At 35.2% G+C, this 27,069-nt stretch overlaps 1 protein-coding gene across 3 annotated transcripts in view; it reads right to left on the bottom strand.

Moving 5' to 3' along the window:
- Positions 1-27,069, bottom strand: part of CFAP47 (cilia and flagella associated protein 47) — a 309,801-nt gene that overhangs the window by 39,905 nt on the left and 242,827 nt on the right. For all 3 annotated transcript variants that reach the window (XM_065070474.1, XM_065070480.1, XM_065070488.1), the window contains one exon: positions 23,621-23,716. In XM_065070474.1, coding sequence (XP_064926546.1) covers positions 23,621-23,716 — 96 coding nt within the window. The remainder of the gene's footprint in view (positions 1-23,620; positions 23,717-27,069) is intronic.

Here is a 27,069-nt window from a genome sequence, read left to right as displayed (position 1 = left end):
GAAGCAGAACAGGTCACGTAAGTCACAGCAGGGTGGGAGAGAAGGATTTGAAAGACAGGTCTCCAAAACACAGAACAAAAATCAAGACTCCTCATCTGTGTCAATCTTCTGCTAGCATTTGATCATAATATAAAGTCGTCTGGCCATTGCAGCTTCTGTTGGTACCTCACAATGTGTTGTTGCTATCATTTGCTCCTTCAGCAGAAACAGCAACCTTGAGTAAAGAGTAGCTTGCGTATATTAGCAGCATATTTAAATAAACAAATTGCCCTGTCCAGACTGATCACCTTTATAAAGAGTTATCTTGTACTGTGTTATGTAGGTACTTCCTATATCATGTAACCCCACTGGAGTCGATGTGATTTTGTAGCTGTAAAGCTTTTAGCTAGAAACACACTTAAATTAAAATGAGCTAACCAAGTTAAGATTGGAAAGTCAGTCTGAAATTAGGAAGGTTGGGACTATTTAAAGACAAACCACTCTGCAGGATTTCTGCCTTTTTCAGCAGCAATGCCTTAAGACCTCAAATTTAGACCACTGCCTCACATTATTATGGATCCTACAAACAGTAGGGAATTCTTATCTAGCTATATCTGGATTTCTATATATAAGAAGTTTATTATGTAGAGTTATAGAAATCAACCAACTGCTTTGCACTCCTAATTGCTTATTGTTTGTGTAGTTGTAGAAGTCCATCACGGCATGAGTAATTTTTCTGTGACATAATTACTTGCCCAGTATTGTATCTTGAAATAGCTTGAAAATATCCTAATTAAAAATCCATTGAAAGTGTTAATACCTAGGTGAAAAAATAAACTCTATTTCTTCTTTTTTTTTTCTTTTAATAAAGATTTAAGGTTTTTCTTTAGATCTTATTCTCCCTATTTGATGCATTATCTATCAAGATACATACATACACAGCCAAGATTTTAAAGTTATACAACATATATTTACCCACTTTGTTGGCAATAATGTGTTCAGAGGGTTTTTTGAAAACCTTTAAAAATTAACAACTAATTTTTTAAACCAGTATCTGAAATAACTAAGCTGACCACAGACATTGTTGTCATAGTTCTGAAAACATCTGAAATGGGATCCATCCTCTGGAACAGAAGTCAGCTATAGCACTCACGCACTATTCTCCCTCTGTGAGAGAAGAGGCAGCTCTCTACCATGATTCGCCCACTTTAGGCCTACTCTGGTGTAGCTAACACAGAGGCCTGCGCTATCCTTAAATTAGAAGTGTATTCTTCATTATATGTTTGAAATTAGTTTGTCTTGAATCTAAATACATGCATACCAAAACAGTGTAATCAACAACAGTATGTAAGCGCTTTGCAACACCATTATGGCACATCTCTAAGTTTCATTTGCAACTCTTCTAATATATAACAAATATAATACCTAGTTATACTACATAAGCACAGCATATACTGTTTGAAGTGTAGCTCAACTATGCCTGATACAGGACATAATGGCTTAGTTTTTAAAACAAATTTTAATGCAGAACCCAAATGGTAGCATTCTGGGTCATTATGGCAGAAAAATTAAAGATCATGAAGAGACAAATTTCATAATATCGCTGTTGCAACAGAATGTATTCACAATTTCAATTAAAAACATCTTTGTAGAAGCTGTTCATATTGACAGTCATTTTTATATCACTGGGTTTTCCTGCAGCTGTCAACTCTCCAACTGATCATTAACTGCTTGCACAGATTTATTTCCTTATGATTTTTCCTAGTTAATAAGATAGATGAAATGGGCCTAATTGCAAAAAGGACACATTACTTCATGCTTCTCTTTCCTCCTTCCCATTTAGAAATTGTGGGCCAGCAACTGCTGGCACAACAGACAATGTCTGTGCAGACAACTTTAATGCAAGTCAGCGTTACCAACCAATTTGCTTCTATTTGCCTGTGGACATCAACTACTCTGCTAGGGATACCAAGAACTGATGTCAATGGCTGATCTCTTATCTTCATGTAAATATTTAAAGTGCAATGGGTATCCACAAATTCTTCATAAGAAATCCATAGCAAGACTTTTTTTTGAATAGAGCTGTATGATGCTTGGTAAAAAGCTATGGACTAGAGTTTGATCATACCTTACTTCTCTTCCTCTGCCCCGCAGGCCATTAGGAAACAGTGACAGTTAGCAAAGTAAGCTCAGCTGTCCCTTTAAAAGACTGAAGCCATCAAATTCAAACCAAGAGCTGTGAGTCAGCTGCCTTACAGAAAAGCAAGGGGAGATCTGTGTCCTCATTTATCTTTTAGGCATTCTGGTTTTAAGCCTTGCCTCTAGACTCTCCAAAGGCTGGTAGGGAGCACTCATTCTGTAAAAGATTCCTTAGGCACCGCATCTTTTGATGTTTGAGCCTATAACTCAGAACTGAATTAGATAATTAAATCAAAGTGAGTGTATTTGAAATTCCCCACTTGACTTCTATAGGGCACTGCACTATGGTTGAGTTCTGTGTAACTTTTGTGTCAGCCCAAGAAAGCATAGCACCGTGAGAGCTGAAGTTAATTAATGAAGCAGTAGATCTCCATAGCTAGGTTTTTATTTGGAAGGAATGCAGATGAGTAAAATGCATTTGTTGCCTGTATACTAGCTTAGGAAAATGTTTAAGAGCAAGCATCCCAGGCAGTGCCACAGTGATAAAATTGTGATGGTAATGAGCAAAATATCCTGCAATATCTTTGAAAAGAATAATCATCCTCTCATCTAACCTTAAAGCCATGAATTTTTCATATTAGTAAGGTACTTTGATGGCAGATTTTCAAGATTTCGAAATGACTGTTTCCTTGATGCATTGTGTTTAATCCTGTAGCATCTCAGAGTGCCTTCCATTGATTGTACTCAGAAGAACAGCATTCAGTTCAGACTTCTCTAATTGAGAAAGACAGATGAGGCAGAGCTCACTGTGTCTTGTTGAAGTATAATGGGGAATCATTTAAGAGTGGGCACTTTGGGGTTTGGTTTGGTTTGTTTTCTTGATAGTTTCTCCATTAAAATTATTAGTATAAAATCATTTCAGTTAAAACCACAGATGGCACTGCTAAAATTAGCACTGGCCATATAAATGTCAACCCAGTATAATCAAGTCTTTTTTTTTTATCGCTATCCTCAGAATCTGGAAAGGGCAAGCTCCAAAATATTCAAAGACAGCAGCTGCTGCTGGGGAAGGATTACTAATTCTTTCTCAAGGAACTCATGCAGAAAAGGACAACTTATATCAGACAGTAAAGAGTGAGATGTTTCCAGCACTCCAGTAAGTATCTGAAAGACATAACAAAAGTCAGGTCTGGGTATTCTTCATTTATTTTCAACTGCTAGAAGAGATAAAAGCCTGGCTTGCATATGAAGACTAAGATTTTTTTCTTATGGCAGCTCTTCCAAAAGTGGTTCAGTGCTAAATTCCCAGAGTTTAATAAAGAACAGACAACATTTCTGCCTCGACTCTTATTTAGGATGGGTTAAATTTTGTTACATCTTTTAATTTTTTTAGTGCTTCCAATGGGGCTGCTTGAATTTTTTATTCCCTTTCAGTAAAACAATATCGCAATCCCTTGTTATGGTTCCAAGTAACAAACTGTGATATTGTAGCAGTCTGGGTTGGTTTTCCATCAATAACATGATTAGTCAGTCTCAAGGAGTATATATGAATAACATTTTCTGAATTGATAGCCATCACACAACAGCCTCCATCTGTGGAGATATTGAAAACTTGACTGTATGTGGTCCTGGACAACCTGCTTTAGATAACCCTGCTTGAGCAAGGAAGGGTTTGGCTGGACAAGATGATCTCAAGAGGTTCCATAGCACCTAAAGAGTTCTGCGATTCTGCAACTCAGTATTCCAAGATGACCAACTTACATCTCCGAGGAAGATATGAAACAAACTTTAGCATCTCAAGATGAATGTTTGAAGGACACACGTATTACTAAAATATCAGTTACTCACGTGTCTTGAACCATATATCAGTGAAGTTCTGAACACATTTTTCTATATCTGAAATTAACCAGGTCAGCTAATTGATTGCTCAGTCTTTCATGTCCTCTCAGACTTGAAGAGCAAGACCAATAAACAAAGTATAAGATACGGATATATAAAAATATGTTATGCTGAAGCTCCTATTTGCATCTTCTCTGAGATGAAAAAAACTGAATGTAATGCACTTCAATTTAAATCAACTTAAATACAATAAATTAAGTAAAAGGGATAATACAATAAGGCTGCAGAATGTTAGAGGTTACATGAATCTCATCCTGCTTTTTAATGTTTACATCACCATCTACCTTCCCTTGGTACAATTTCTTTAGGTAGGTGGAATGCAAGGGAGATTCACAAATAGTCCACAATGACTGCATTTCTAGGAGGAGTCTCTGCTTCCTGAATTATGGGTTCTTCCACCAAAAGTTATGAGTCGTCCATTCCCCTGCCTCTGAAAGCTTCACAAAATCACAGAGTGGTTGAATTTGGAAGGGATCTCTGGCAGACATGCGGTCCAACACCCCTGCTCGAGCAGGGTCACCTAGAGTCTGTTGCCTAGGATTGTGTCCAAAAAGGCTTCTGAACGTCTCAAGGGATGGAAACTTCACAGCTTCTCTGGGCAACCTGTTCCAGCACTCAGTTACACTTACAGTAAAGTGTTCCCTTGTGCCCAGATGGAAGTTCCCGTGTCTCCTGTCACTGGGCACCACTGAAAAGAGCCTGGCTCTGTCCTTTTTATACCCTCCCTTCAGGTATTTATATGCATTAATAAGATCTCCCCTCTGAGCTGCTGAGTTCCTTAGTTGAAAAAGTTAAATCATGAATATGCAGTTCAGATGATAATAAACAATTTCACAAATGACTAATTAAAACTTGAGAAGCTGCTTTAAGAAATAAATGGCACAAATAAAGCAATGGATTTGAGTCTTTAACTGAAAGGCTTCACATCATCACTATCATAAGTACAAAATAAAATTTATTAGATACAGCATGTTTATAAGATTTGTTTGTAATTTTATGAATCTTGTGTTAATAAAATTTTGTATACTCTTGGCAGAGTCTTTCTGACTTATTTAATTTAAAACAATTTCTTTCTGGTACCAAATAATGGATACAAGTTAAATATTTGCTGTTTAGATTAAAATAAATGGATTGGGAACAGGGCTCTGTAATTAAATATGTTGTTTCATTTAATGCAATTTATTTTGTTTTTAAATGAAGCATGTCTAAAAGGCCAAGCATAAAGTTTCCTTTTCATTTATAACATTATCCTTCTCTCACTAATAGACTATAGTGCAGTTGCAGCCAAAATTAAAACTCTTATCTTGACAGAAATAACTATTACATTTATATGTCATTGAAGTACAGTAAAAACTAAGCTTAAAAGACTCAAGCACACTGAGGGAAGAAAATGTTTCTGAGTACAGTAATTCACTTCTTTGGTGATAACTAAAACAAAAAAATTACACTTGAGATCATTAACGCTGTGAAAGCTTTAAAAAATACATGTAATTGAGATAATGAAGATCGCATTTTCTTATTGAGGGTAAATAAACAATCTTTTTTTTAACCCCCAGTACAAGCTTATCGCTTAATATAATTCAGAACAAAGTCTCCATCGTGTATGTGTTTATCAAATTTGATGTAAGAGTGTTCTGTAGTAATACAGAAATTATGCAACCTCCTAAACTGGTTTATCACAGAACACCTCTCTTATCTCTGAAACTCTTGCACCTGTAACTTTGGCTTTGGGTAGGTGTTAAATTAAAAAAAAAAAAAAAAAAAAAAAAAAAGCCTGACATTCATATACATGCCACATTCAATTATGTTTTTCATCTCTGCTGTTATCTTCTGCATTTGTCTTGACAGCATGGGATATCTCTGCAATTTCCCTTCAGAGGTGCTGTGATGATGGACTTCAGGTTCACTTTACAGAAATCCAGTCAAACAGCACAATAGGAAAGACACATCTGAATGGTACGAGATGAGGAAGAGAGCAAGTTTGAGCAGCAGTGCAGACCTACACATAAGAAATGCATCAGAGAAAGAAAATTATTGTAAAGACAGGGAATAGTGAGCAGTAGGCCTGGAAAAACAAACAAACCAAACACCTGAAGGACCAGGAAAAGAGTAACAGACACAGAAAATAACTTGCAAAATGATGCTGTAGCAGAGAGCAGAATGAGTGGAGGAGGTCAGACTTTATTATATGAAAGTCGTGTGGCAGACGGGAAGCCAAGGAGGTAAGAGTAAGGAGTGAAGAATAATAATCAGGAATAAGAGTAGTAAAAGATTTCTGATTATCCTATGGTCCAGCACTTTTTCTAAAACTTTATGGTGGACTGGCAAATCCTCCTCCAAATATATTTTTCACTGCGATATTCTGATAGACAGTAGATCTATTTCATCTTCCGTTGCCCATTTTATACATTTGAAAATTGTTCATCATGCTTATTTCCCTGATGACAACTTTATGTTGATAAAATTTTGTGAGACCAATCAGGCATACAAAATATAAGGGTCTGCAGCACAATAATATCTTAGATTCAAAGTCATGGAAAGCAGAAGGCATACTGCAAAGTTAAAGGAAAAAAAATGCAAAATCTCTTTTACATTAGCACTGTCAAGGATCTTTTAATACACCTTTTCTCTGAATGATACTATTTGCGACACATTAAAAAATAGACAAGTAAAAACTCAGTTACATTGGGTCACTTGGTCCTTCCTTAAATAAATTTTCATTTTATTTCTGCACACATTTAAATATAATTCTGATATTCTCAAAAGAGATTAATTGATAAACAATGAAAAAGAAGACCAAAACCACAGTGTTGGCAGAGAAAGATTGGTGAGTTGAGTGGAGGAATAGATAGTCATATTGTTTAGAAATGGGATCTTACATGTTCTGCCTCACTGGCTACTCATCCTCTCTGCCCCTCTACTACAGTGAATTAACTGTGTTCTGTATATAACAAAACAGTTTACCAGCACTTAATAGCCTGCCTCAAACATTACCAAAAACTAGAAAACAACTACATAAATATTTTGAAAATGTAAGAGCCACAGGAGAAATGTCATATGCTTTGTAAACAAGGGTGACTTTCTTTTTAGTGCCCAGCCACAAAAAAAAAACCACACCAGACTCCATCCTTTCTCCATGAAAGTTTATGTTATCCTGAGATAAAGTACCAGCAAATAAGACTAGAACAGCTTCCCCTTCTCTTAATCTTTTTCTAGACCCAAACACACACAAAAATGGCTTGAGTTTATGGTTGAAAGGAACCAGTAATTGCTTCAGTTCAGGCATAATTGAATTTTTGACATATGTCAAAATCTGATTATTTTTGACAGGTATATTTTTACTTTCATTTTAAACTTTTCCTAGATACACGTATCTCTTAGTCCAATCTTTGAAAACACAGTGAAGTTCTAAAGCTATGGCAGATTTAATCAAAATCTGCAAAGTATTGTGAAATCAGTGATGACACTGGTGTATCCTTCTACTTTTTATATACAACCAAAAATTGTACTGCTTCTTACAAGTTTCCAGGAGACATATCACACTTCATACAGTAGATAGCAACTGGAAACATATGTATGTATGTCTCCAACTGACTTTTCTAAGTAAATGGGATAGAATGATTATTCAGCACTTTGGCCTTTTTCAAAGTTGTATCCTTGATATAAGTTTATAAACATCTGAAACAGCCAGTTTAGCTAATATTGTCTGATGGGAATCACATAAATATATATTTTCTGAGGTATGCATTTACATAGTGTCATATTTATACTCTTTATCATTCAAGGTATACAGGTTTCTGTAGTAAGGTAGAATTGAGCTCTACACTGTTTTTTTGTGTCTTAGTACTCAAGAAATAGACAAAGTTGGTAAGAAGAATCCCTCTTGAAAACTAAATTTTGCCCATTGATTTGGCTTGAGCCATAAATCAGTAGTTCTATGAATGACAGAATCAACAATATGCTACATTTATTTCATGTATTTCATAGCTAAATACTTCCCTTAGTAGTATTACGATTCCTACTGGAGGGAGCACTTCTTTAACCCAGTAAATATGGTTTATTTACATCACTATTAAAAAGCTATTTAGTGGCCTTGCAAGGCAGGGTCTAAGGACATTTGTCTTGGTATAAGTTGATTTTAGCTTATTTTATTTATGATAATAATTGTTTAGCCATCAGGTTTGAATTAGGATATTTTGAGTTTATAGACATATGAGTAAACATCCGTGGAGACTGAATTGTCTGACACTAGAACAAAAAAAATTGTTTGTAAGAGTGTAAACACAGGATGGTACTTGATATACAATCGTGTTAAAACAGTTTAGATAAAGCATAGGCAACTGAATAACAAAGAACCAGTAAAGAGAAAATTGACTTAGACTGTGTTAAGATAATGCATAAAAATCAATCCAAACAGATCCCAAAACTGCTGAGGAATGAACACTTTACCAGCAAGCAAACAAAGAAGCTTAAGACCCAGAGGACACCAAAAAGATGAGCATTACATCAGGAAAAAAAAAAAAAGGTAAATATTAGGAAAGTTTTTTATGTAATGATTTCAACTACGTTAACAGAGGCTTTTCTGTATTATTGTTCGTTATGAATGGTAGTAGTATTGTAACTGTATTAACAACACCTTTTATTAGCCTTTCAAACTAGATAAACAAGAAAAATTTTCTCCACTTACATCCCTTTTGCCTACTGTGTTTTGTATCTACTGTCCTAACACCCAACATGTGGAAATGTCTATTCTTAAAGTTGTTCCCTTGACCAAAATTCTTCTCCTACTCATAGCTTTGCATATCAACTTTCTTTGTCCTTGTTCTTATAGATAAAATATTCAAACGTTAGCCAGAATACTGCTACAATGTAACTGAAGCATTTGGGTTTTAGCCAGGAGCTGATATCTTCAGACAATATCCTCAAGGCTTGAGACATCTATCGCCTTCAAGTTCTCCCTACAGAACGTTTGTTTCACAGTTTTGAGTACTTTCTTCCTCTCAGGCAGAAAAAAAAACATTTCAAAACCTTGTTTCTACGGTGTTTTATATGCTACACATATAAAGTAATACCAGCTGCAAAACAGTTCTGTTTGCCTATTTGGTTTTAGATGTATTGTGGACTTTCCACAGAAATAGAATGTGACACATTATCAACTACAGCAGTAGATGACTTGGTACTTAAACCAAGCAGTCTTCTCTTCCTAATGCTACTTATGACTTCAAGATGTTTCTTGTGGCAATATGCAAGTGAAAAGGAAAAAAAATAAAAATCATGCACTCTGAAAATAAGGTGTCAGGACTCAATTTATAAAACTTCATGTAAGAAAAGAAAATCCCTCAGAGAAGACAAAGAAACTTTATTTCTTTTACATTTATTAGCAAGTCATTTGGATTACTTCCTTGGTGCAGGAGAAAATGAAGTCAAATAATGGCCAGGATGTCATTGCTGTTGGATTTTATTATAGTTCTAGGAGTGAGCACTGATTTAACTGCAGCAGCCTCATACAGAGGCCAGTAATCACACGTTCAGGATGACAATTTAAAGAATACTGAGTGTTGCCATTGTCATGCAAAACCTGCTCCAAAATTTATCAAGACTAGCACAGAATAATGATTTGTTCCTAGAGGAAGTAAAGAAAAAAAAACCATCAGCAATATCCTCTAGCAAGAAACTATGTTTAGCTGTCAAGTGCCTTTCTACTTCAGAGACATTTTGGATTTTTACAGTCAAACTGGTAATTCACACCGACTTGTTCTTTTTTTACCAAGTAATGTTTTCTGACAGAACCCATAAATACCATGCTTGACTTAGGTCCATAGGTCTTAAACTACAAAATAATTTATTTTTCAAACTCTGAAAATTCTCATGTCTACGCAAAATCATCTTTTATTGTCAGTGTGGTCTCACACGTTATTTATGCACACCTCTGCTACTCAGTCATACCACATAAGGACACATCAGTTTAGATATATGTTCAGAAATATTTTAGCCCTATTGCAAAGGTCTGGGACATGTTGGCACATAGCTGCTCACCTGTCAGACTCGGGTATAGATACATATCATATTTAAATTGTATTAAGGCTTAATAAAGTCTCATAATCCTTTATCCCCTGAATTCCTCTGGTTACTATGATATTTATTAAAATGTTATTGGTTTTCTGAGTGGTAGTTGAAATGTGCCATGAGTTTCCAGCCATAAGGACAATTAGCAGTTCTTGGTTGTGGATTGTGCATTGCTTCATATTGTGTGAACAGGGTTAAAAATCAAACAAACAAACAAACAAACAGAAAACAGATATGTGGCAAATCAAATGGACTAGAAAGACTTGCTATGATAGAAGACTAAAAAAATTGAGAGAAAGAAGATGCCACTAAAAATGGGAATTCCTATTAAGATAGTCTGGAAAGGACCAATGACCCAAATTACTTGACAGTGTCAGATTGACCCTGAATTGTACTGACACAGAACACAGGCTTTGGTGACTCAATGGTAAATGGGAGCTGCAGTGTTTCTGAACAGAGGTGGCTGCTGCAGATCCTGCACATCTGTATGAATCTAGAAATGGAAATCATATGTAATCCACAACTCAGGAGGCAAAATGACTACGATCATCAACATTTTCATAGAAAATACAAAACAAATGTCTACAACTTAGCTTTTACTCATTTTTGCATACACTGCTCATTTTCAGTTTGTCCTGATTTTGTTAAAAACAAGTTTGACATAGCAATGTTATGCAAGGTCGCTGGACTGATAAGGATGGATGTACATCCCGGGAGAGGGACAACAGGAACTAGTGAACTGAAACTGACCAAGTATTCCATCTCATTTATGTGATACTTCATATAAACGTGGGAGATCACAAGGGTCTCATCCCTTTTTCCTTATGGCCGGCATTAGGAGAGTTGTCCCTGCAAACTGAGGCCTAGTGACAGACTGAATCCGCTTCCGGTCGGCTGCAGAGTCCAGTCCAGGACTATCAGGTGCCAGCCCTACATCTGCTAGAGCGGTTGCAGGGACTTTCAAGATTGGTTTCGTATATTTTGTATTATTTTCTCTATTTTTATTAGTAGCATTAGTAAGACATTTTTAATTTTTCCAACTCTCTGTCCTTCTTTCCCTTCCAATCTCCTGTCCTTAGTGGGAAGGGAGAAGAGGGTGGGGGCTATAGGGGAAGGGGGGCAGGGAGATGGGATAAGAATACATCTGTCACGGTTTTATTGTCACCCCTCAATCAAACCTCTGCACAGTTCTTAGTAAGAGACAAGTTCTTCCAGGAAGGAAGAAAAAGCAACATCATTGCTTTTTTTTTTTTTTTTTTTTTTTTTTTTTTTTAATTTAGCTAAATTCCTGAGAGCGTGAACACTCTTCGTTATCAACATCCCGGGTTTTGCTGAGAAGAACGAATGACTTGCCACCAAAATTCTTTTTGATGAACTAAATAATTTGGGATCACTGAATCTCTCACTCTCATCTTGAATAATTTAAAATTGCTTGTGTTGCAAAGATTAACAACACCTGTAGAAGGTAACACAGGCTAACTAATGTTGTATACCAAACCGAGGGACTCTATAAATAAACAGGCTTTGAGAAGTCATGGAAAAAAAACCTGTATATCTCTAATCAATAACAGGCAGAGGTACCAAAAAAAGGGGGGAAAAAAGCATTTCCACTTAATTCAGGGTTGGGATAATTAGGTAAGTCTGTGGATCCAAGGAACAAAAATAAAATCAAAAGTCATTCTTGATTTGGAAAAGGAACAAGTCAATAAGAAGACTAATGAGATACAGTTGGTGATTTTACACTTGAAGAGCTGTAAAGGATGCTGAAGAGATAAGGATCATCCAAAATTTCCTCAACTGCTACTGACATGGTATTATATAGTCTATTGTGGTCTTGTGCTACTGTGTGTCATAAAACTGAATTGCTTGTTTGTACATGTAGAAAACTTAATGTGTGATTCATACAGGTCTGAATAACAGTTCTTTCCAACAATCAACTTCTTATTTTCCCATTTAATAGAAAAAACTGTACACAATGGCTGGAAAAAATGAACTGTAACAGCCTTTAGTAGGACTGCATATTATTCAGCTTGTGCTTTCTGCTGATTGTATGTAGCAGAGGTAATAAAAATGTCAGCACACCTCAGGGATTATCTGACATTATTGGTATTTGTTGTGAAAAAGGCAGTGTTACCTGTAATTAATAGATATAAATTTTAATAGGTTATTATGCTTTATCTTAATATCTATATGAAGGAGAAAATTATCCAATTTATAGGGGATTTAAGTTCTTGTGAAGCAATCAGATAAAAGACAAATCAATATCAAAGGTTATTGCAATACCATAGTTTTCAAGTCAATGTACAAAACTATATTGCACGTTATCATTTTTATGACACAAGCAGGCAAACAAGGCAATCAGAAAAAAAGGATTTTCATTTAATAAGTTAATCATTTACAAAAAAACTCTCATATGTTAATTAGACTGAGTTTCAAACCTTAAGGAGGAAGTTAATAATTCAAATTTACGGATAAAAGAAACTGAGTCGCATCAGGGAGCCCCATGAACTTCTTGACAGTTGCATAGAATAGCATGCTTTCTAAGTCTTCTTTTAGACTTTGTATGCAAACTGTTTTCCAAATGCTTCACCAAAAAACTATGAGAACAGAGGATTTGCTTAACTTTCAAGCCTCTAGGTTTTATTTTGAAACAGTCACGGCTTTAGTATGGTAAAGTTTTAGTACACCTATACTTCCGCTCCTCTGCACTAAAATGAATGCAGTGTTAAATACCTTCCCTCAAGTAAGTGGAGACAGGTGAAAATAAAATCATAAAGTACCTTAACAACATGCAATATGGGAAGTACGTAAGTACTTAAGTATCAGTGCACTTTCATTACCTACTTAAATTTTAAAGGTTGTAACTATTTTTGCAAATACAGGTTTTACCTAAAATAGCATATTAATAGTAATATAACATATCCATGGGCATAAATTAATGCATGGTAAAATTAATGTCCTAGCAAGAAGAGTCCCAGAAAGTCAAACACTCTTCCAACTTTGCTCTCATAAGCCTTTACGTTGCGTCACCCTAGAAGATATCATCACCATGAAAAGAAATAAGCTAAATATCCCTCCACTCAGTACAAGATGGTACTAGGCCAAATGACTATGAATGTAATAAAGCATCTTAGGTATGTTGTTAACATAAACTCTGATTTTCAATGAAGAATTTTGTATTGCATACTTCAATGGTGATACTGGAGATATTACTCCTTGTAATAGTAAAGGTCATGATTCAAACACTTTTAATCTATTTGTAAAATATTTTTTTTTCTGCATTTCCCTAAGAATACCAAAATTATGTCCTATACTTGATATTAAAATTCCATATATTGGTTTATATACTCTGATTTATGAGCGGGATCAGGATCACATTAAAACAGAGGCAAGGACTAAGTTGCAGTTCAAGGATGTCCTCCTCTTTCACACATGGCAAACATAGCTGGAGTGCCCACATTCTTTTCTTCCTGGGTTGGTCCAGGGTTTGGGTGGGTTTTTAGCTTGGTATCCGTGAAGCATCTAAAGAAATAAATATTGCTTAAACCTAAATATTATTGCAAGCTGCAAAATCATTACTGATGTTGATGATTGAAGGTATCAACATGATCTTCATGTAAACAGGAAGCGTTTCAGCATAAATATTGTGAAAGCTGAAAATAAGGTCCTGTATGCATCATGAAAGGCAGAAGAGAAAATTAAATCAATTTTTACTGACACTTATTTAAAAAGGAAAGAGGTACTAGTGATATGCATTCTTTTTGCAAATACACTCAGGCAGGTAAGATCCCAGAGGCTTTATCAAACCAAAATAGGCCCTGCCTAGTAATACAGCTTTTGTGACAGAAAAGTAACTCAGAGAATCCAATTCTCCCAGTAACGGAAAGATATCAATAATTAATGAGAATGTGAATAATGTATTATCTCCCCCATAAAAAAATATTTTGAATAACTTGTTAATCTTAGTAATAGTATGACAAAATATCTAGGGAAGAGAATTAAAGCAGCAGAGTACTAAGGACATGATGTTCATTTTTATTAAATTATTCCTCCCATACATAGAACAGTTTTAAAGAACTGGAGCTACAGTATTATTGATCCAGGTTATATCTTATGAGCAAGAAGAAATACATAATTTTGAGGTGAACATATAGATATTGGCATACTAAAATATTTATCAAAATAATTAAACACAAATAATACCACCTCACTTCATACCACAGCAATTAGAATACATGCCGAACATAAACATTTACATTTCCTTTCATTTCAGTGCAACTGAAACAGATGTTTATATTTAAATTCTTTGCTATTTAGGGATTGGCTTACACATCTGAAAACAGATACACTCAAACATCAAGAGATTCATCCATTAATCAGAACTGAAAAAATCAAGTGCATCTTTCCATATCAGGAATAATTTTTCTAACATTTGAATGCAATTGTTAGCAGCTATTATTTCAATTATTCACAAACCCTAGCACAGAACTAAACATATTACTTAAGTGTGCACAAAACTTACTATAGTATGTTTAGGGGAGAGAACATAAAAGGGAAAAGAGAAAGACTGAAGTGGATGAGGGAGGAACAAGCATGGGAGAATAAAGGCAAAAGAGGATAAAAGATGCCAATCATGTAAGCAGGTGTTGGCCAATACACTGTCTGACAACAACTCTAGGCTTGATCTCTATCCTATACTCTTATTAAATTGTGTGTGTATCTTCTGTGTAAGTACTCTCCCTATCGTGAGCCTCTCTGTGAGCTGGACACTAGCAAAGTTCAAACTGGCCTGAGTGCCAGCTACTGCATGGAGAGAACAGACTTTTGTGCGGGTGGCTGGGCGTCAGGTGCTGACTAATATCAAATCAGACCAGCCAACAAGTAGCAGGAGTGATCAGGTAAAGGGCAGGCACACTAAGCACACATACAGGACAGACTTAAATCTGTAATCAAGAGATCAGCAGGCATGCAAGCCAATGTGAGCTGAGTCACTGAACATATGTTTACGTTCTGCTAGTGAATTTTGAGCTGGATAAGCCAGCAGGTAGGAAAAGACCCAAGGTCTGAGCCACTGACCAGACAAGGAGCCTAGGAGGCAGACACAGTTATTGGAGAAACTTGAAAGTCTATGTTAACATTTAAAAGACTATGTAAGTGCATCAACAGATTGAAACCGTGTGCATGTACCTCCAGCACAGTACAATCTTAATCAGCCAGACACCAGCAACTGCACCAGCCTGTCCATGCTGTTCATATTTGTGTGAGTGATTATGATTTTTATGGGTGTACTAGTGAAGGCACTGCACTCTGTGTTTTGATGAGTGTACCCTGTATGTGTGTGAGTGTGCGCACACAGCTCTGCTGGTCCGTCTGCAGAAACAGCTGCTCAGCCTGGCTGCTGGATGGGCAGGAGAAGCCTCTGGCTCAAATATGGCTCCCACAGAAGGGGAAAGAGAACCCTTTGTGATCCCAAATTCCACTGGATTCTTACCTCTCACAGTCTGAAGTTCACATTGTTTTTAAACATGCTAAGCCTTTCACTACATCATACACCCTCTTAAATGTTAAACCTCCCCATTCAGCAATCCTTCTGCTACTAGCAAGTTTTGTATCTAGCCATCATGTATACTTCTAAACTAACAGCCAACACTGTCTCCACCAAGAAGCAAAAAATACATATTTGCATGCCCAGCACCCTCTGGGAGCTTTCCTAACCAATTCAAACAACTAGTACTGAGAACTTTGAGACTAAACTAAAAAAAAGAAAAACCTACCTTTCCATTCCTTTCTGACTGCAGTTCAGATTGAGATTTCATGTAATTCCAGCTGAGGCTGGGGTCTACGAACATTTTCAGAAAGCAATAGAAAATATATCTATCAAAGGGTTATAGAATTATGAGTGGAGAAGGTAGACAACGGAATTCATAGAGGTCTGGAAAATGTGTAGAGGCAAGGTCACTTTTCTGGCAGTTATGGGATGATTTGATTGTCTAAGTTTGACTTGTGTGATGGGGTTTTACACAAACACAAGATAAAAAAAGAGACACTCCCGTGTAACATACCAGGGGCTGTGCTACATGATACTGAAACCCAAAAGAGTATCCAGCCACATTCCTGCTGTTCACAGTTCCCCAAGATAGCAGTTATACAAAGTACCAAGGGTTTGCAAAAAAAATCCCATAGTTGTCTTCTAAATATCTGTGCCCAATGCCTCCTCGCAGTGGCACTGAAACCTGGACTTCCAAGACGACACTTCAGATGAGAAAGAAAGGGTCAGAGCAGGGATCATCATACTGAAACAGATATATAAAAAGCTTAACACTTGGGAAATAAAATTTTAAAAGTGAAGCTGAAGTACACAATGCTCCTGCAGGCCAGTTAAATCAAATTCTGATTAAGAAAAGTCTTAAGAGTTCACTGACTTTACAGCATGGGCAACTATCTAGAGAAGAATTCTGTTAGCACTATGGGTAAAAATTGTTGTTTAGCTACTGGATGCATGCTATTTATAGAATCTGACTTTCTCTTAGGTTTTGTCCTATATTTGAGACTTATTCTTCACTGACCAAAAGAAAAAAAAAATCAATGAAAATGTTTTACAAAAGAGTTCTGCTCACTGTAGGAAAAAAACCAACACAATGATTCAACAGTGTATTTATCAAGCACTCTTAAGGCATAAAACTTCAAAGTTGAAAGCTCAGTTTCTATGCCGCATTCTAGTATTTAGGCTTTAAAATAAAATCTGTGCCCCAGACAGTTAATTACAGATCAGTTTAAATTGTCTTTTCTCTCCTGGACAAAATAGAGTGGTTAAAACAAATGAAACAAACAAACAACAAATTCAAACCAAGAAGCTCTTCTTCCCCTCAATCACTTGGATCACCTTGAAAAAACCACCAACTTTTATAATGATCTTCCATGTCTAAAAGTTCTTACACAAGAGGTTCCATTTCTTTCCTACATATACCTCTTCATTTAAAAATACAGTATATTAAGGTAATGTTTTCAAGAACTCAGTAAGTATTTTTAGTCTTTTCTTTTGGAAAAAAAAAAAAATCTATGTAATTGTTTTTCCATACATTTTGCTATTAATATCAATAGCATTTGGCAGGGTGGGAGGGGTGGCAGGGCCCGTGTGTTTGTTTTCTTTTTTTAGTCTTCTGTCAATTTTCAGCAAAGCTAGACGTAGATCTCCAACACTCCTTCAATGTGTTCTGGAACAAAGCAGCTGGATAGATAAGGAATGTCAACTTAGAAACACAAATGAAGAAAAGCTACAGCAGATTGAACACTTACAGTTCTCAGGTGGGAAATTCCTAGCCAGTTTAGGGAAGGGAGAAACTTAGTGTGTATTTAGGATGGAGCATGGACATGGAAGGGCCTTGCACAGATGAATTAATGGGAGACAGAGACATACTGTGATTATTCCAAGAGGAGAAGAGGACAGGACAAATGGATATAAGATAGAAGCCTAGAAAATCAAGCTGCTTTAGCTCTGCTGCTCAAGAAATAACTGATGGATGCTGCTGGTAATTTCCCCACTGCGCTGGTGTGGCTGGAAACAAACGATTACTGCAGATAATTTTTTATAGCCAATTTAGAACTCGACATAGACTTCCCAGTTAATTTATAGGATGAAACAAATCTGTGTCTCTGGAGTCTTCACTGGGTTAATTACCAAAAGAGGTGAATACTAGAAGCAAGAGCTAGGAAAAGGGGAGCAGAGCAAGTAAGCAGTTCTGTCTTATTCAAGGACACATTCTGGCTCCATCTTGTCCATCCACAGCTGTTATCAAATAGATTAGGAGCAATATGCTATTCTAAGTCACAATTAATCATCCTTTCATTTTCTAGTTTTATTGAAATTGAGGGAGATAATTTCTTATCAAGTTCTAAAACACAGCAGACATTTTTAAATAGGCAAATAGGGTAAGATAATGTGAAATAACAACCTCCCTGAGGCCAATTTGCATAGTTCAAATGCTCTAAAGTGCTATACTCTTGGATGCTCAGTAACAAATCATGAGATTCTGATGAAACCTACTGCATGGCCTAGCTTAAATTTGTGAGGCAATTGTAGCTAGAAAATCTGTTTTCCATGATAAATCCACATGGGAAGTCTTACACGGATTTGCATGAGACTATGCAAAAGATGAGTTTCTGATGTCTTCTTTTACATGCATCCTGAATATCTTTGTTCCCCTCTGTCTTTTTGCAACATCAAGAGAACATGCTGAAATAATTTGCTTATATAGTCAAGGGAATGTACTGTTCTACTTCTTTACTTCAAGTGATTGTTCTTAAAAGAACAGTAATGAGGACTTTCTGCTTAGTCTTACAGTGCTGCCTTTCACTTCATTGACTTTAAGTTATTACACTAAAACAGTTGCCTGTATTTGCAAAAACATCTATTTATATGTTCACATCATATAATTTTTAAACAAAGTAAAACTCAAATGTAAAAAGAGTGCATATACAAGAGCTTATAAACATATATAAAATGTGGCTTGATGACATTCCAGAAAAGTACAAAGAAAAATCTTCACGTTTTATTGATCATTGTATTTGAATATTTCATGTTTTGATGTACCAACACATCAAGCACACTTGTTTCGGTGCTGAAAAGCATATAACTCCCCAACACAGTAATTCCCACTGCCTGTAACTAGGCCTTCCTGCAAGGATATTTTTGAGCACAGATTTCTCAGCTATATGTTTACATGGTCAGTTTGCAGAAGTGCCTCAAAATGGAACACAAAAAAGTCCCTGTTGATTACTCATTTTGCCCTCGTGAGGAAGGTCTTGAACGTGTTGTGACTTTAGAAAGCTCTCCAAGGCTTCTCATGCTGATAGTAGAGACAACCTGCACACAAAAATGCCACCAGCTGGAATGCACTGACTTTGCCAGCATATCACTCTGAAGATAAATATGGCTTAGACTCCATCACTTGTTGTGTTGCCACGTCATATCCTAGTACTGACACCACTTTAAAGAAAGCATTCTTCTCTGTCAGCTATAACATGAGAACACTACTTTTTTATAACCATAGAATACCAGATCAGAAGGGACTACAAGGATCATCTGGCCCAACATTTGTTGGCAAAAGCACACTCTAGACAAGAAGGCCCAGCACTGTGTCCAGCTGAAATAATGGTTTCACCTGATAGAGAGAGGTATGCCAGGGTGATTCAGCAGTAAGGAAATTGCCATGTACATGGAACAGGAAAGAGTCTTGTGTCTTTCCTTCTGATGAAAGTTTCACAAAGTAAATCTGCATTTGTACAAGTTTCTGAGTTCCATGATGACACTTCAGAGGAAGGAAAAACACCAGCTGAAGATTTAGAAAAGGTAACAGTCTCAAATTTAGTATTAGGTACTCAAATACAGTATTATTTATTGTGGCTACTACACAATAAGAAAGCCGTCTCTCTACATTCAAGTTTAAAATCTTCCTTGCAAATAAATCTGGACTAGAAGTTATTTAGACTATCTTCAAGATGTTTAAGAAAATATAAACCAAGAAACATGAACTTTGTTTTTTCCATATGTTAGCATCTGCACCGCGGGTATTAGAGGTTGCTCTCACTGACGGGCAGCTTTTGACTTATTGTAGGCTGTACAATACCTGAATGAATCTTCTGTGGCACAAGTAATTAAAGTACCACAGCTTAAGAACTACTGATGAATAGTACACCCGTTGAACAATTTTACTCAGAAAAGTTAAACTTGATAGTTTCAAAAAGTAAAAAGTTCACTGAAGGCAATAACATTAATGAAAGAAAATCAAAACTATAGTAACAAAAGTTCGTCACAAAGAAGGAAGACTTGAATACATAAAACAGAAAATACTTTTAGACTAAGGAAGTTCAAAGAAAATCTGGCACCTGAATCCTCTAGCATTTCAATGGAACTCAAATTCCTCGAGTTTCTCTGTGAAATTGTGTGCCAAAAAGAAGGAAATCTTGAATATGAAATCCTAAAAAAAAAAGGAAACTACTTTTTTTTGAAGTTAATTTCCTAATTATCATAACTTCATTTTGGTTTTGTGATGAGGCCTCAGTGTGTGTGTGTGTCCTTCTAAGGCAGTTAACTTCATTATTAATAACTGTTTATTATAGGATAGTATCACATAAGACATGTACCTGGTTGTTCAGTCTTTTTATCGCTTGAATGCTCCTTTCCTGTGGAATCCATTATATAAATATTGACTACTTCTTTACACAATCTTTGATGTAAGTTATAAATTGTAAAAGTATTTCTGCTGTTATAAGTGAGCAAACCATGGTCACAGAATGCAGTTAAAACATGGAAGAGAAAAGAGAGCTCAACATTTTCCAACATAATTTCAAAATAGTCTGCTACAATAAAGAACTATTTTTCACATTTTTTTTTTTCTATCTCTTCAAGTAATTTTGTGATAATAACAGCATTATAAAAGAGGCAGAGACAGAGCCTTCCTGGGAGCTAAGAAAACCAGGAAAATCAGGTACATTAGTATAATTGTATTTCCATCTTTGAAAGCTATCACAAGAAAAAACAGATTGTGCATTCAGAATTACTGAAAAAAAAAAAAAAAAACACACCACAAAACAGATGCAAATAAGTACATAACTAAAGAATGAAGTCTTGAAATCTAATATTTCAGGAAAATGGCCTGAAGACCTGAATAAAATTTATGCCATTTCTTAGGTAAATTAGTTTAAAAAACAAATTATCCATAATCATAGTTGACTGTACATCACATTAAAAGTACACTAAAATGTTTTCTCAAATATTGTTGAATAAAAATATGAAACTGTAGTAGTTACATGCTTCCAAACTGTGAACACAGACTTTTAATATCTCAAATTTGATTGCCATCAAAGTGATTTAAAACTGCAAGCAGCTTTTGGAAAATATCTCCCTAACAGTGTATATATTTATCGGATAGATTTTATCTTTCTTTCCTAAGTGCTTGGGAGAGTTAATAAATACATTTATTCTACACTAAGGCAAAGTTAGAAGGCAAAATGAAATAGCTAATCATAGAGATCTCAGTAAAGTGGGAAAAGAGAGGAACACAGAACAGGTAACATAACAGCTTTAAAAGACTGACGTTTCTAAATATAATACTTATGATCAAACGTGGAGATATCTAAAAAACTAGGTTTAACTAACTGCCCCGTTTACTGTTGCTGTTTGATGCTACATCAAGTCGTTCATGACAGACAAGTTTATTGACCACTTGGAACATCAACTAAGCCATAACCTGCAATGACTGGCATACTGGCCTCAGTATTAGGACCAGGTGATGTAATGCAGTCTGTGTTACCAGGAAAGAGTACCAAGGATTCTAGAAGACTTACGATGCTACTGTGAAGCCAAGGCAGGAAAAAAGGACAGCCTAGCATGAGAAACAATTTCACAACATGGCTAGTGTTTGGGGTCTTTTTTTGTAAAAATATGATGAAAAAAATGTTTCCAAGATTCTCAGCCTATCTCACTATTTTGGAATTTCTCTCTTCAGATTTTAGAGTCAATGAGGAAAAGCAAGTAATTAATTAGCAACACACAAAGTTTTTACACAAGCATAAATGTTGCACTAAATGGTCTAGCAATCTTTCCAGCAAGTGGAAATATTTGGTTCCAACATATTTTCAAGGCATTCTTTCTTCATTATAGGGAACAGTGGTAAAGCAATAACACCTGCATCTAATCCACATATAATCTATTGTTAAGTGTAGAGAAAAAAGAGGCACAAAGTTTTCCCATAAAAATTATTCTCAACATGATTCTGCTGTCCCTGACTTGTGAGACCACATGCAAAAAAAAAAAAAAAAAAGGCAAGCATGCATTCACTGGTCTTATGGACTCCCAACGAGGTGGACTGGGCTGCAAAATCCTCAGAACAAAATATTTACATCAAGAAACTATTTAAGATATGAAAGTATAAATAGTGGAAAGTACAATTTATAAAGATTGCCTTGCTGCTCTAATATTTTTGTCAAGTGATTGCTCTGTGAGTTTTACTGTGTACACGAATCAGATTGTTTTGGAGAGTTCATTGCTTCTGCGAAAAAATCAAATACAATATAACACCAACAGTTACAACTTATACATATGCCTGTGAAAAATATGTACAATGTACATATAGAAAAAGCTATGATCTCCAGATGAATACTTACATCTCCTTTTTATTCTAAATCCTTCTTTTTATATCACCTAGAAATATCGTTGAGGCACAGCAAGATTGAAGTAGAGAAAGCAAAAACAGTTCCTTGCTGGGAACAGCAAGGTCTACAACATCTTTTACAAAATAAAGATGTGGCAAGTACATCTTCAGGAAAAATCACAGTATATGGCAAATTTATTGAAGAAACTGAAAACAATTCACCCTTATTTCATTTTTCTAAGTCAGGTCTTGAGATAGATATCATTTCTTCAAGGTAAATGGTATGGCTTATGCTGATAGCTATGTTAACATGAAATGCATGCTCACACGTACATTTGTGTACGATACTGGCAAGGAAAATACTTATATTTGGCAAATAATTTAAGACATTAATAATTTATCTGTTTTGAAATTAGAAAGCTTATCTGAGAAGTAATCTATCAAAATAATTATCAGGAAAAATATTTAAACAATCTGTGTAAATATAGGAATCTACCTATCTCCTATATTTTATAAATTAATAACTTGTAATGATTAAAACATACTAAGTCTGTGGTCATCCAAGCTTTCCCACAACACTGGATAAATTGAATAAATCAATTGCTGTCATATACAAGACATAAATAAATTTTGGTATAATTACAACCCTGAAGGCAACTCACTCCTTTTGTATCCTGTCTCAGATCAGACATGACTAGCAATATCATTTAAAATGTAATTCAAAAAATAAAACCAAATAGTTTAATTCTTTCCAGGTAATTTAGGTTTATGGTTTCTAGATTTTATTGCCACATTTGGAATTATCAGGAACAACACAGGAAAATACAGAAAACAGTAATTTGAAACAGAAAAATTACCTTAGGGGGAAAAAAAAAAAAAAGACAAAAACAAACAAAACCACACAACAGTTGAAAGGACAGACAAGTCTGAAGAGAAAGACAAGCACATCTAGAACCAAACTCATAACACCTATTATGAGGTCAGGTTGCAGCCCTTTTGTTTCTTTTACACATAAACATCACTTTGACTTCACACATGACATTTTTGCTTTGATGGGAAGATGTGGTTTATAAAAGAAATCATATTTCAAAAGTCCAAGAAAATAATTTCAGGTGTGAGGAAAAAAAAAAGTAAAAAAATGAACAATACACACTGCAGAGGAACTTTACTGGATGTGTCTCTGATTGTTACTTTTTAATTTTAAGTAAAACAAATTTCATTTACATGTGGCTAATACCTGTTTCCACAAGGAATCATGTTCAACACATCAGCTGATGATCTGCACTCATCAAAACATGGAATTTTATGCACACTTTAGATGTCAGGGACCATAAAAGATCACACCTTTTAAAAAAATTCAAAGCAAAACTCAAGAAATTACATACCTCGTGGTTGTTCAAGCCGAAGACAGAAAACAGATTCTTTACTGGTGGACTGGGATAGTAGAGATGCATTGAGATGACAACTGGACTGCTCCTGATCTATAAAGAATTTAAAAAATAATAATTCATGGAAATTCATTTACAAGTCAAAATTAATTTAATAATTTATCTAATAGAAGAGCTTCACAGAGAGAGGCTTTAAAAAATGCATTCTCAAATGGAGTGCATGGTTTTTTTTTTTTTCCACTTTTCCACCATGGTGATATGAAACTTGTAAGAGACAGCTTGAAAGAAACAAGTTTAGGACCAGCAGTACTACAAAAGGAGCAGACAAGAATTGCTCTCTTGATGACAAGTTCCTGGATCAACTAACAGATTACTTCATAGAGACAGAGGATTTGGACATTATTTTGATTGTTTTCACTGATTACTGTCAATGTTGTGGATAAATGAAAAATGAGGTAGGAAAAGCTGTTTTGTAGTCCAATTTTATAAAAGGATTTTGGAGCTGTTCACACAGTCAAAGATGTCTTGCTAAACAAAGCTGCAGGTTTTAGAAACCAACTTCAAGCTTTAAAATAAGATTTACCATCTGTAGGGAAATACTTTAAGAATTGAAGAGCCCTTTCCAAATATTAAAAGATGGGTGCATAAGAAAAGCATACACAACCAATTTAATATATCAAAAAGCAACTACATTGCTATCTTTTTTGACCTGAGATACTGCAATGGCAGAAATGTGGCTATTTTGAAAGCTTTCCCTATAATGCTAGTTATTCTGAAGGAATTCTATTTTTTTCTCTGTGATGCAAACAAGATGAGTACTGTAAATTTCCCTTACTAGAATATTTTCCCAAAGTTTAAAATACCTGTTATTTATTTTTTCTTTATATCCATCTAAATATTCAGCTAAAAATAATTTTCACAGAACTAGCTGACTAATCTCTGGAAAACTTTTTTTTTTCCCCTGAAAAAAATTAATATGACTGTGCACACACTCTTATCAGAAGCAACCTTATGCCTTGTCAAAGATATTACTTTAAATACTGCAGATAACACTGGATTCCAGAGAGGAACCAATTTACCTCCCTTATCCAATTCTTAATTACCACTGCAGCCTTAATCTTTTATTTGACCACGTCCCTTCAAACTTCAAAGTTAATATCCTCTAAAAAACAGTTGCACATTTTTCCTGAAACTTCAACATACATTTGGCCCATCAAAAGCATGAAACTAAATTATGTAAACCAAAAGAAAGCATTATCGGCATTAATAAGACACTAATACTCAGGGACAATTCTTATGCAGGTTAATTCTTCGTGGTCTGATTGATACTTGAGATTTCAGTACTATCATTTATTTAAATCAGTTTAGTTGCTTCCATAAATTCTTAATAGAAATATTATATTGTGGTATTTGCAGAAGACATTCAACTTGAAGGAGCTGAACTAGGACAAATGGTTGCTAAACCACCTGTAACGAGAGTTTGTGTACTCCATAGCTCTAATCATTGGCTCATATTGGGGAAACATACCTGCTGTCAAATAAATATTACTCCCATGAATACTCTAAATGTAGCTAGGAATGCTTATGTGAACAAGAGCTGCAGATTTACACCACAGATATGTATCTCAATCCTGGGAAGAAAACTTATTGCTATTAAATTCAGTAAGAAAAAAGCAGATTTTAGGAGGTCCAAGATTTCACCTTTTCATCACAAATCATTAGATAGTGGGTGGCTTTACTCTAGAAAAATCCAAAATAAAGGACTGTTTGTGATACAGTATCAGTCAAAATTCACAGAAAGAAACATTTCTGAGGAATAATACTTTTGAGTTTGACAAAGCTTCAGAAATAGTCCAGATATAACAATTCCAAATTAATCTCTATTTTAATTCTTCAGCTACATAATTCTAAACATTACTTCATGTCTATGTAGGGCAGAAACTGCCTATGGAATGTTACTCAAAACCAAGATACAGATAACTTCTGTAATCTTCTTTAAAGCATTTATTAAATCTATAAATGTTGATGTTTTTTGCTTGTACGCTTTGAGATATTGTTGCTACTTCTAATTCTCTTAGCAAGTGGCACATGGTCTGAAACACAATTTGTAAAGATCAAGATCAATCAAACCTTTAATTCTGCCTTCTGACTTGCTACTTTCTGTCAGTTTCCCCATTCTGCCCTCTCTCTGGCCTCCAATAACACCAGCAAAGAGCATGAGGAGTGCAGTGCAAGATTAAATAAAATAAAGCTTTCTAGTAACTTGCTTTAATGCTAAAATATCAGGTAGGAGATTTCAAAATGGTAGTGGCTTTGTTTTTAAACTACTATACCTATAGTTTTAAGTGCTGTTCTCAGAGATAGATTCAACAACTTCTGTGATTTTGAGTTACCTGCTGATAAGGTCATTTCTACTTTTAGAATTCAGACTTGTCAGGAAAAAACAGGTTTTAAGAATGATTAGGCTCTCTCTCTTTAAGGAATGAACTGAGATTACTTTATATTTCAGACTAAAATGTTTGTGTTTAACTCATACAGAAGGTTTCTACTGTTATGTTTGAATTATTATTACTGACATTCTTAATTAGCTTGTACTTTCCCAAGTGTGTTCTTGCACTGCTGTGAGAGATCCTAGAACAAAAATAGGCTCTTCATGTCAAAACAAATTAAAATAAAGTCTAGATCGTCACAACATGAATTAGAGATCCAGTCTTCTCCCTAACCTATGGCTGTAAAAGGTCTTGAAATAATGTTCGGTTTTGGACATCTCATTAACAATCTGATACAAGCAAAATAAATTGGGAGTGGTGTGTGTTTGTGAAATTGGTGGAAGAGCAAGTTCAGGACTACCAAAGTTCAGTTCTGGGTAGGAAAGGAAGTACAGTAGAAGTAAAGGATTCATACTAGGATAACTCTCACCAGACTGATCGGCCTTGTGGGTTGGCAAATTCATTCTTAATGTTGAAAAATGTTGAAAAAAACAAGTTAATTCATTTTCGATGTACACTGGGCTAACATATCTGTATTGCTATGGTAGCTACATTATCTGAGTTAGCATATTAAAATACTATTTGCTTCCTTTCCAGGTAAACTATGTCTTGACAACATGTAAGTTCAACTTAATATATAGGCATTATGGAAAATATTTTCCAGGATATGTAAGGGCCAGTAATGCTAAGCTGAACTTGTACACCCATGACATTGCTTGTAAGACTAGATTTCTCTTCCTCTAGAAAGAAGGAAATAGGAATTACAGTAAATATTTCTAGAGAGAGAAAATCGTAGCATGCACAACCACTTCTTAGAACAGCTTGAATACAAACCTCAACTGTCTTATTGTGATTACAAACAAGCAAACATTATTTACAAGTTGCCAGAAGAAAATGAATTAGAAAATTAACATTACATAGTAAGCTGATTGATTAAAAAATTCAAGACAGCTTTGA

This window comes from Columba livia, chromosome 1 (assembly GCF_036013475.1).
Source record: "Columba livia isolate bColLiv1 breed racing homer chromosome 1, bColLiv1.pat.W.v2, whole genome shotgun sequence".
Lineage (NCBI taxonomy): Eukaryota > Metazoa > Chordata > Aves > Columbiformes > Columbidae > Columba > Columba livia.
Note: the sequence above shows the minus strand (reverse complement) of the source record. Positions and strands in the feature narration are given on the sequence as shown.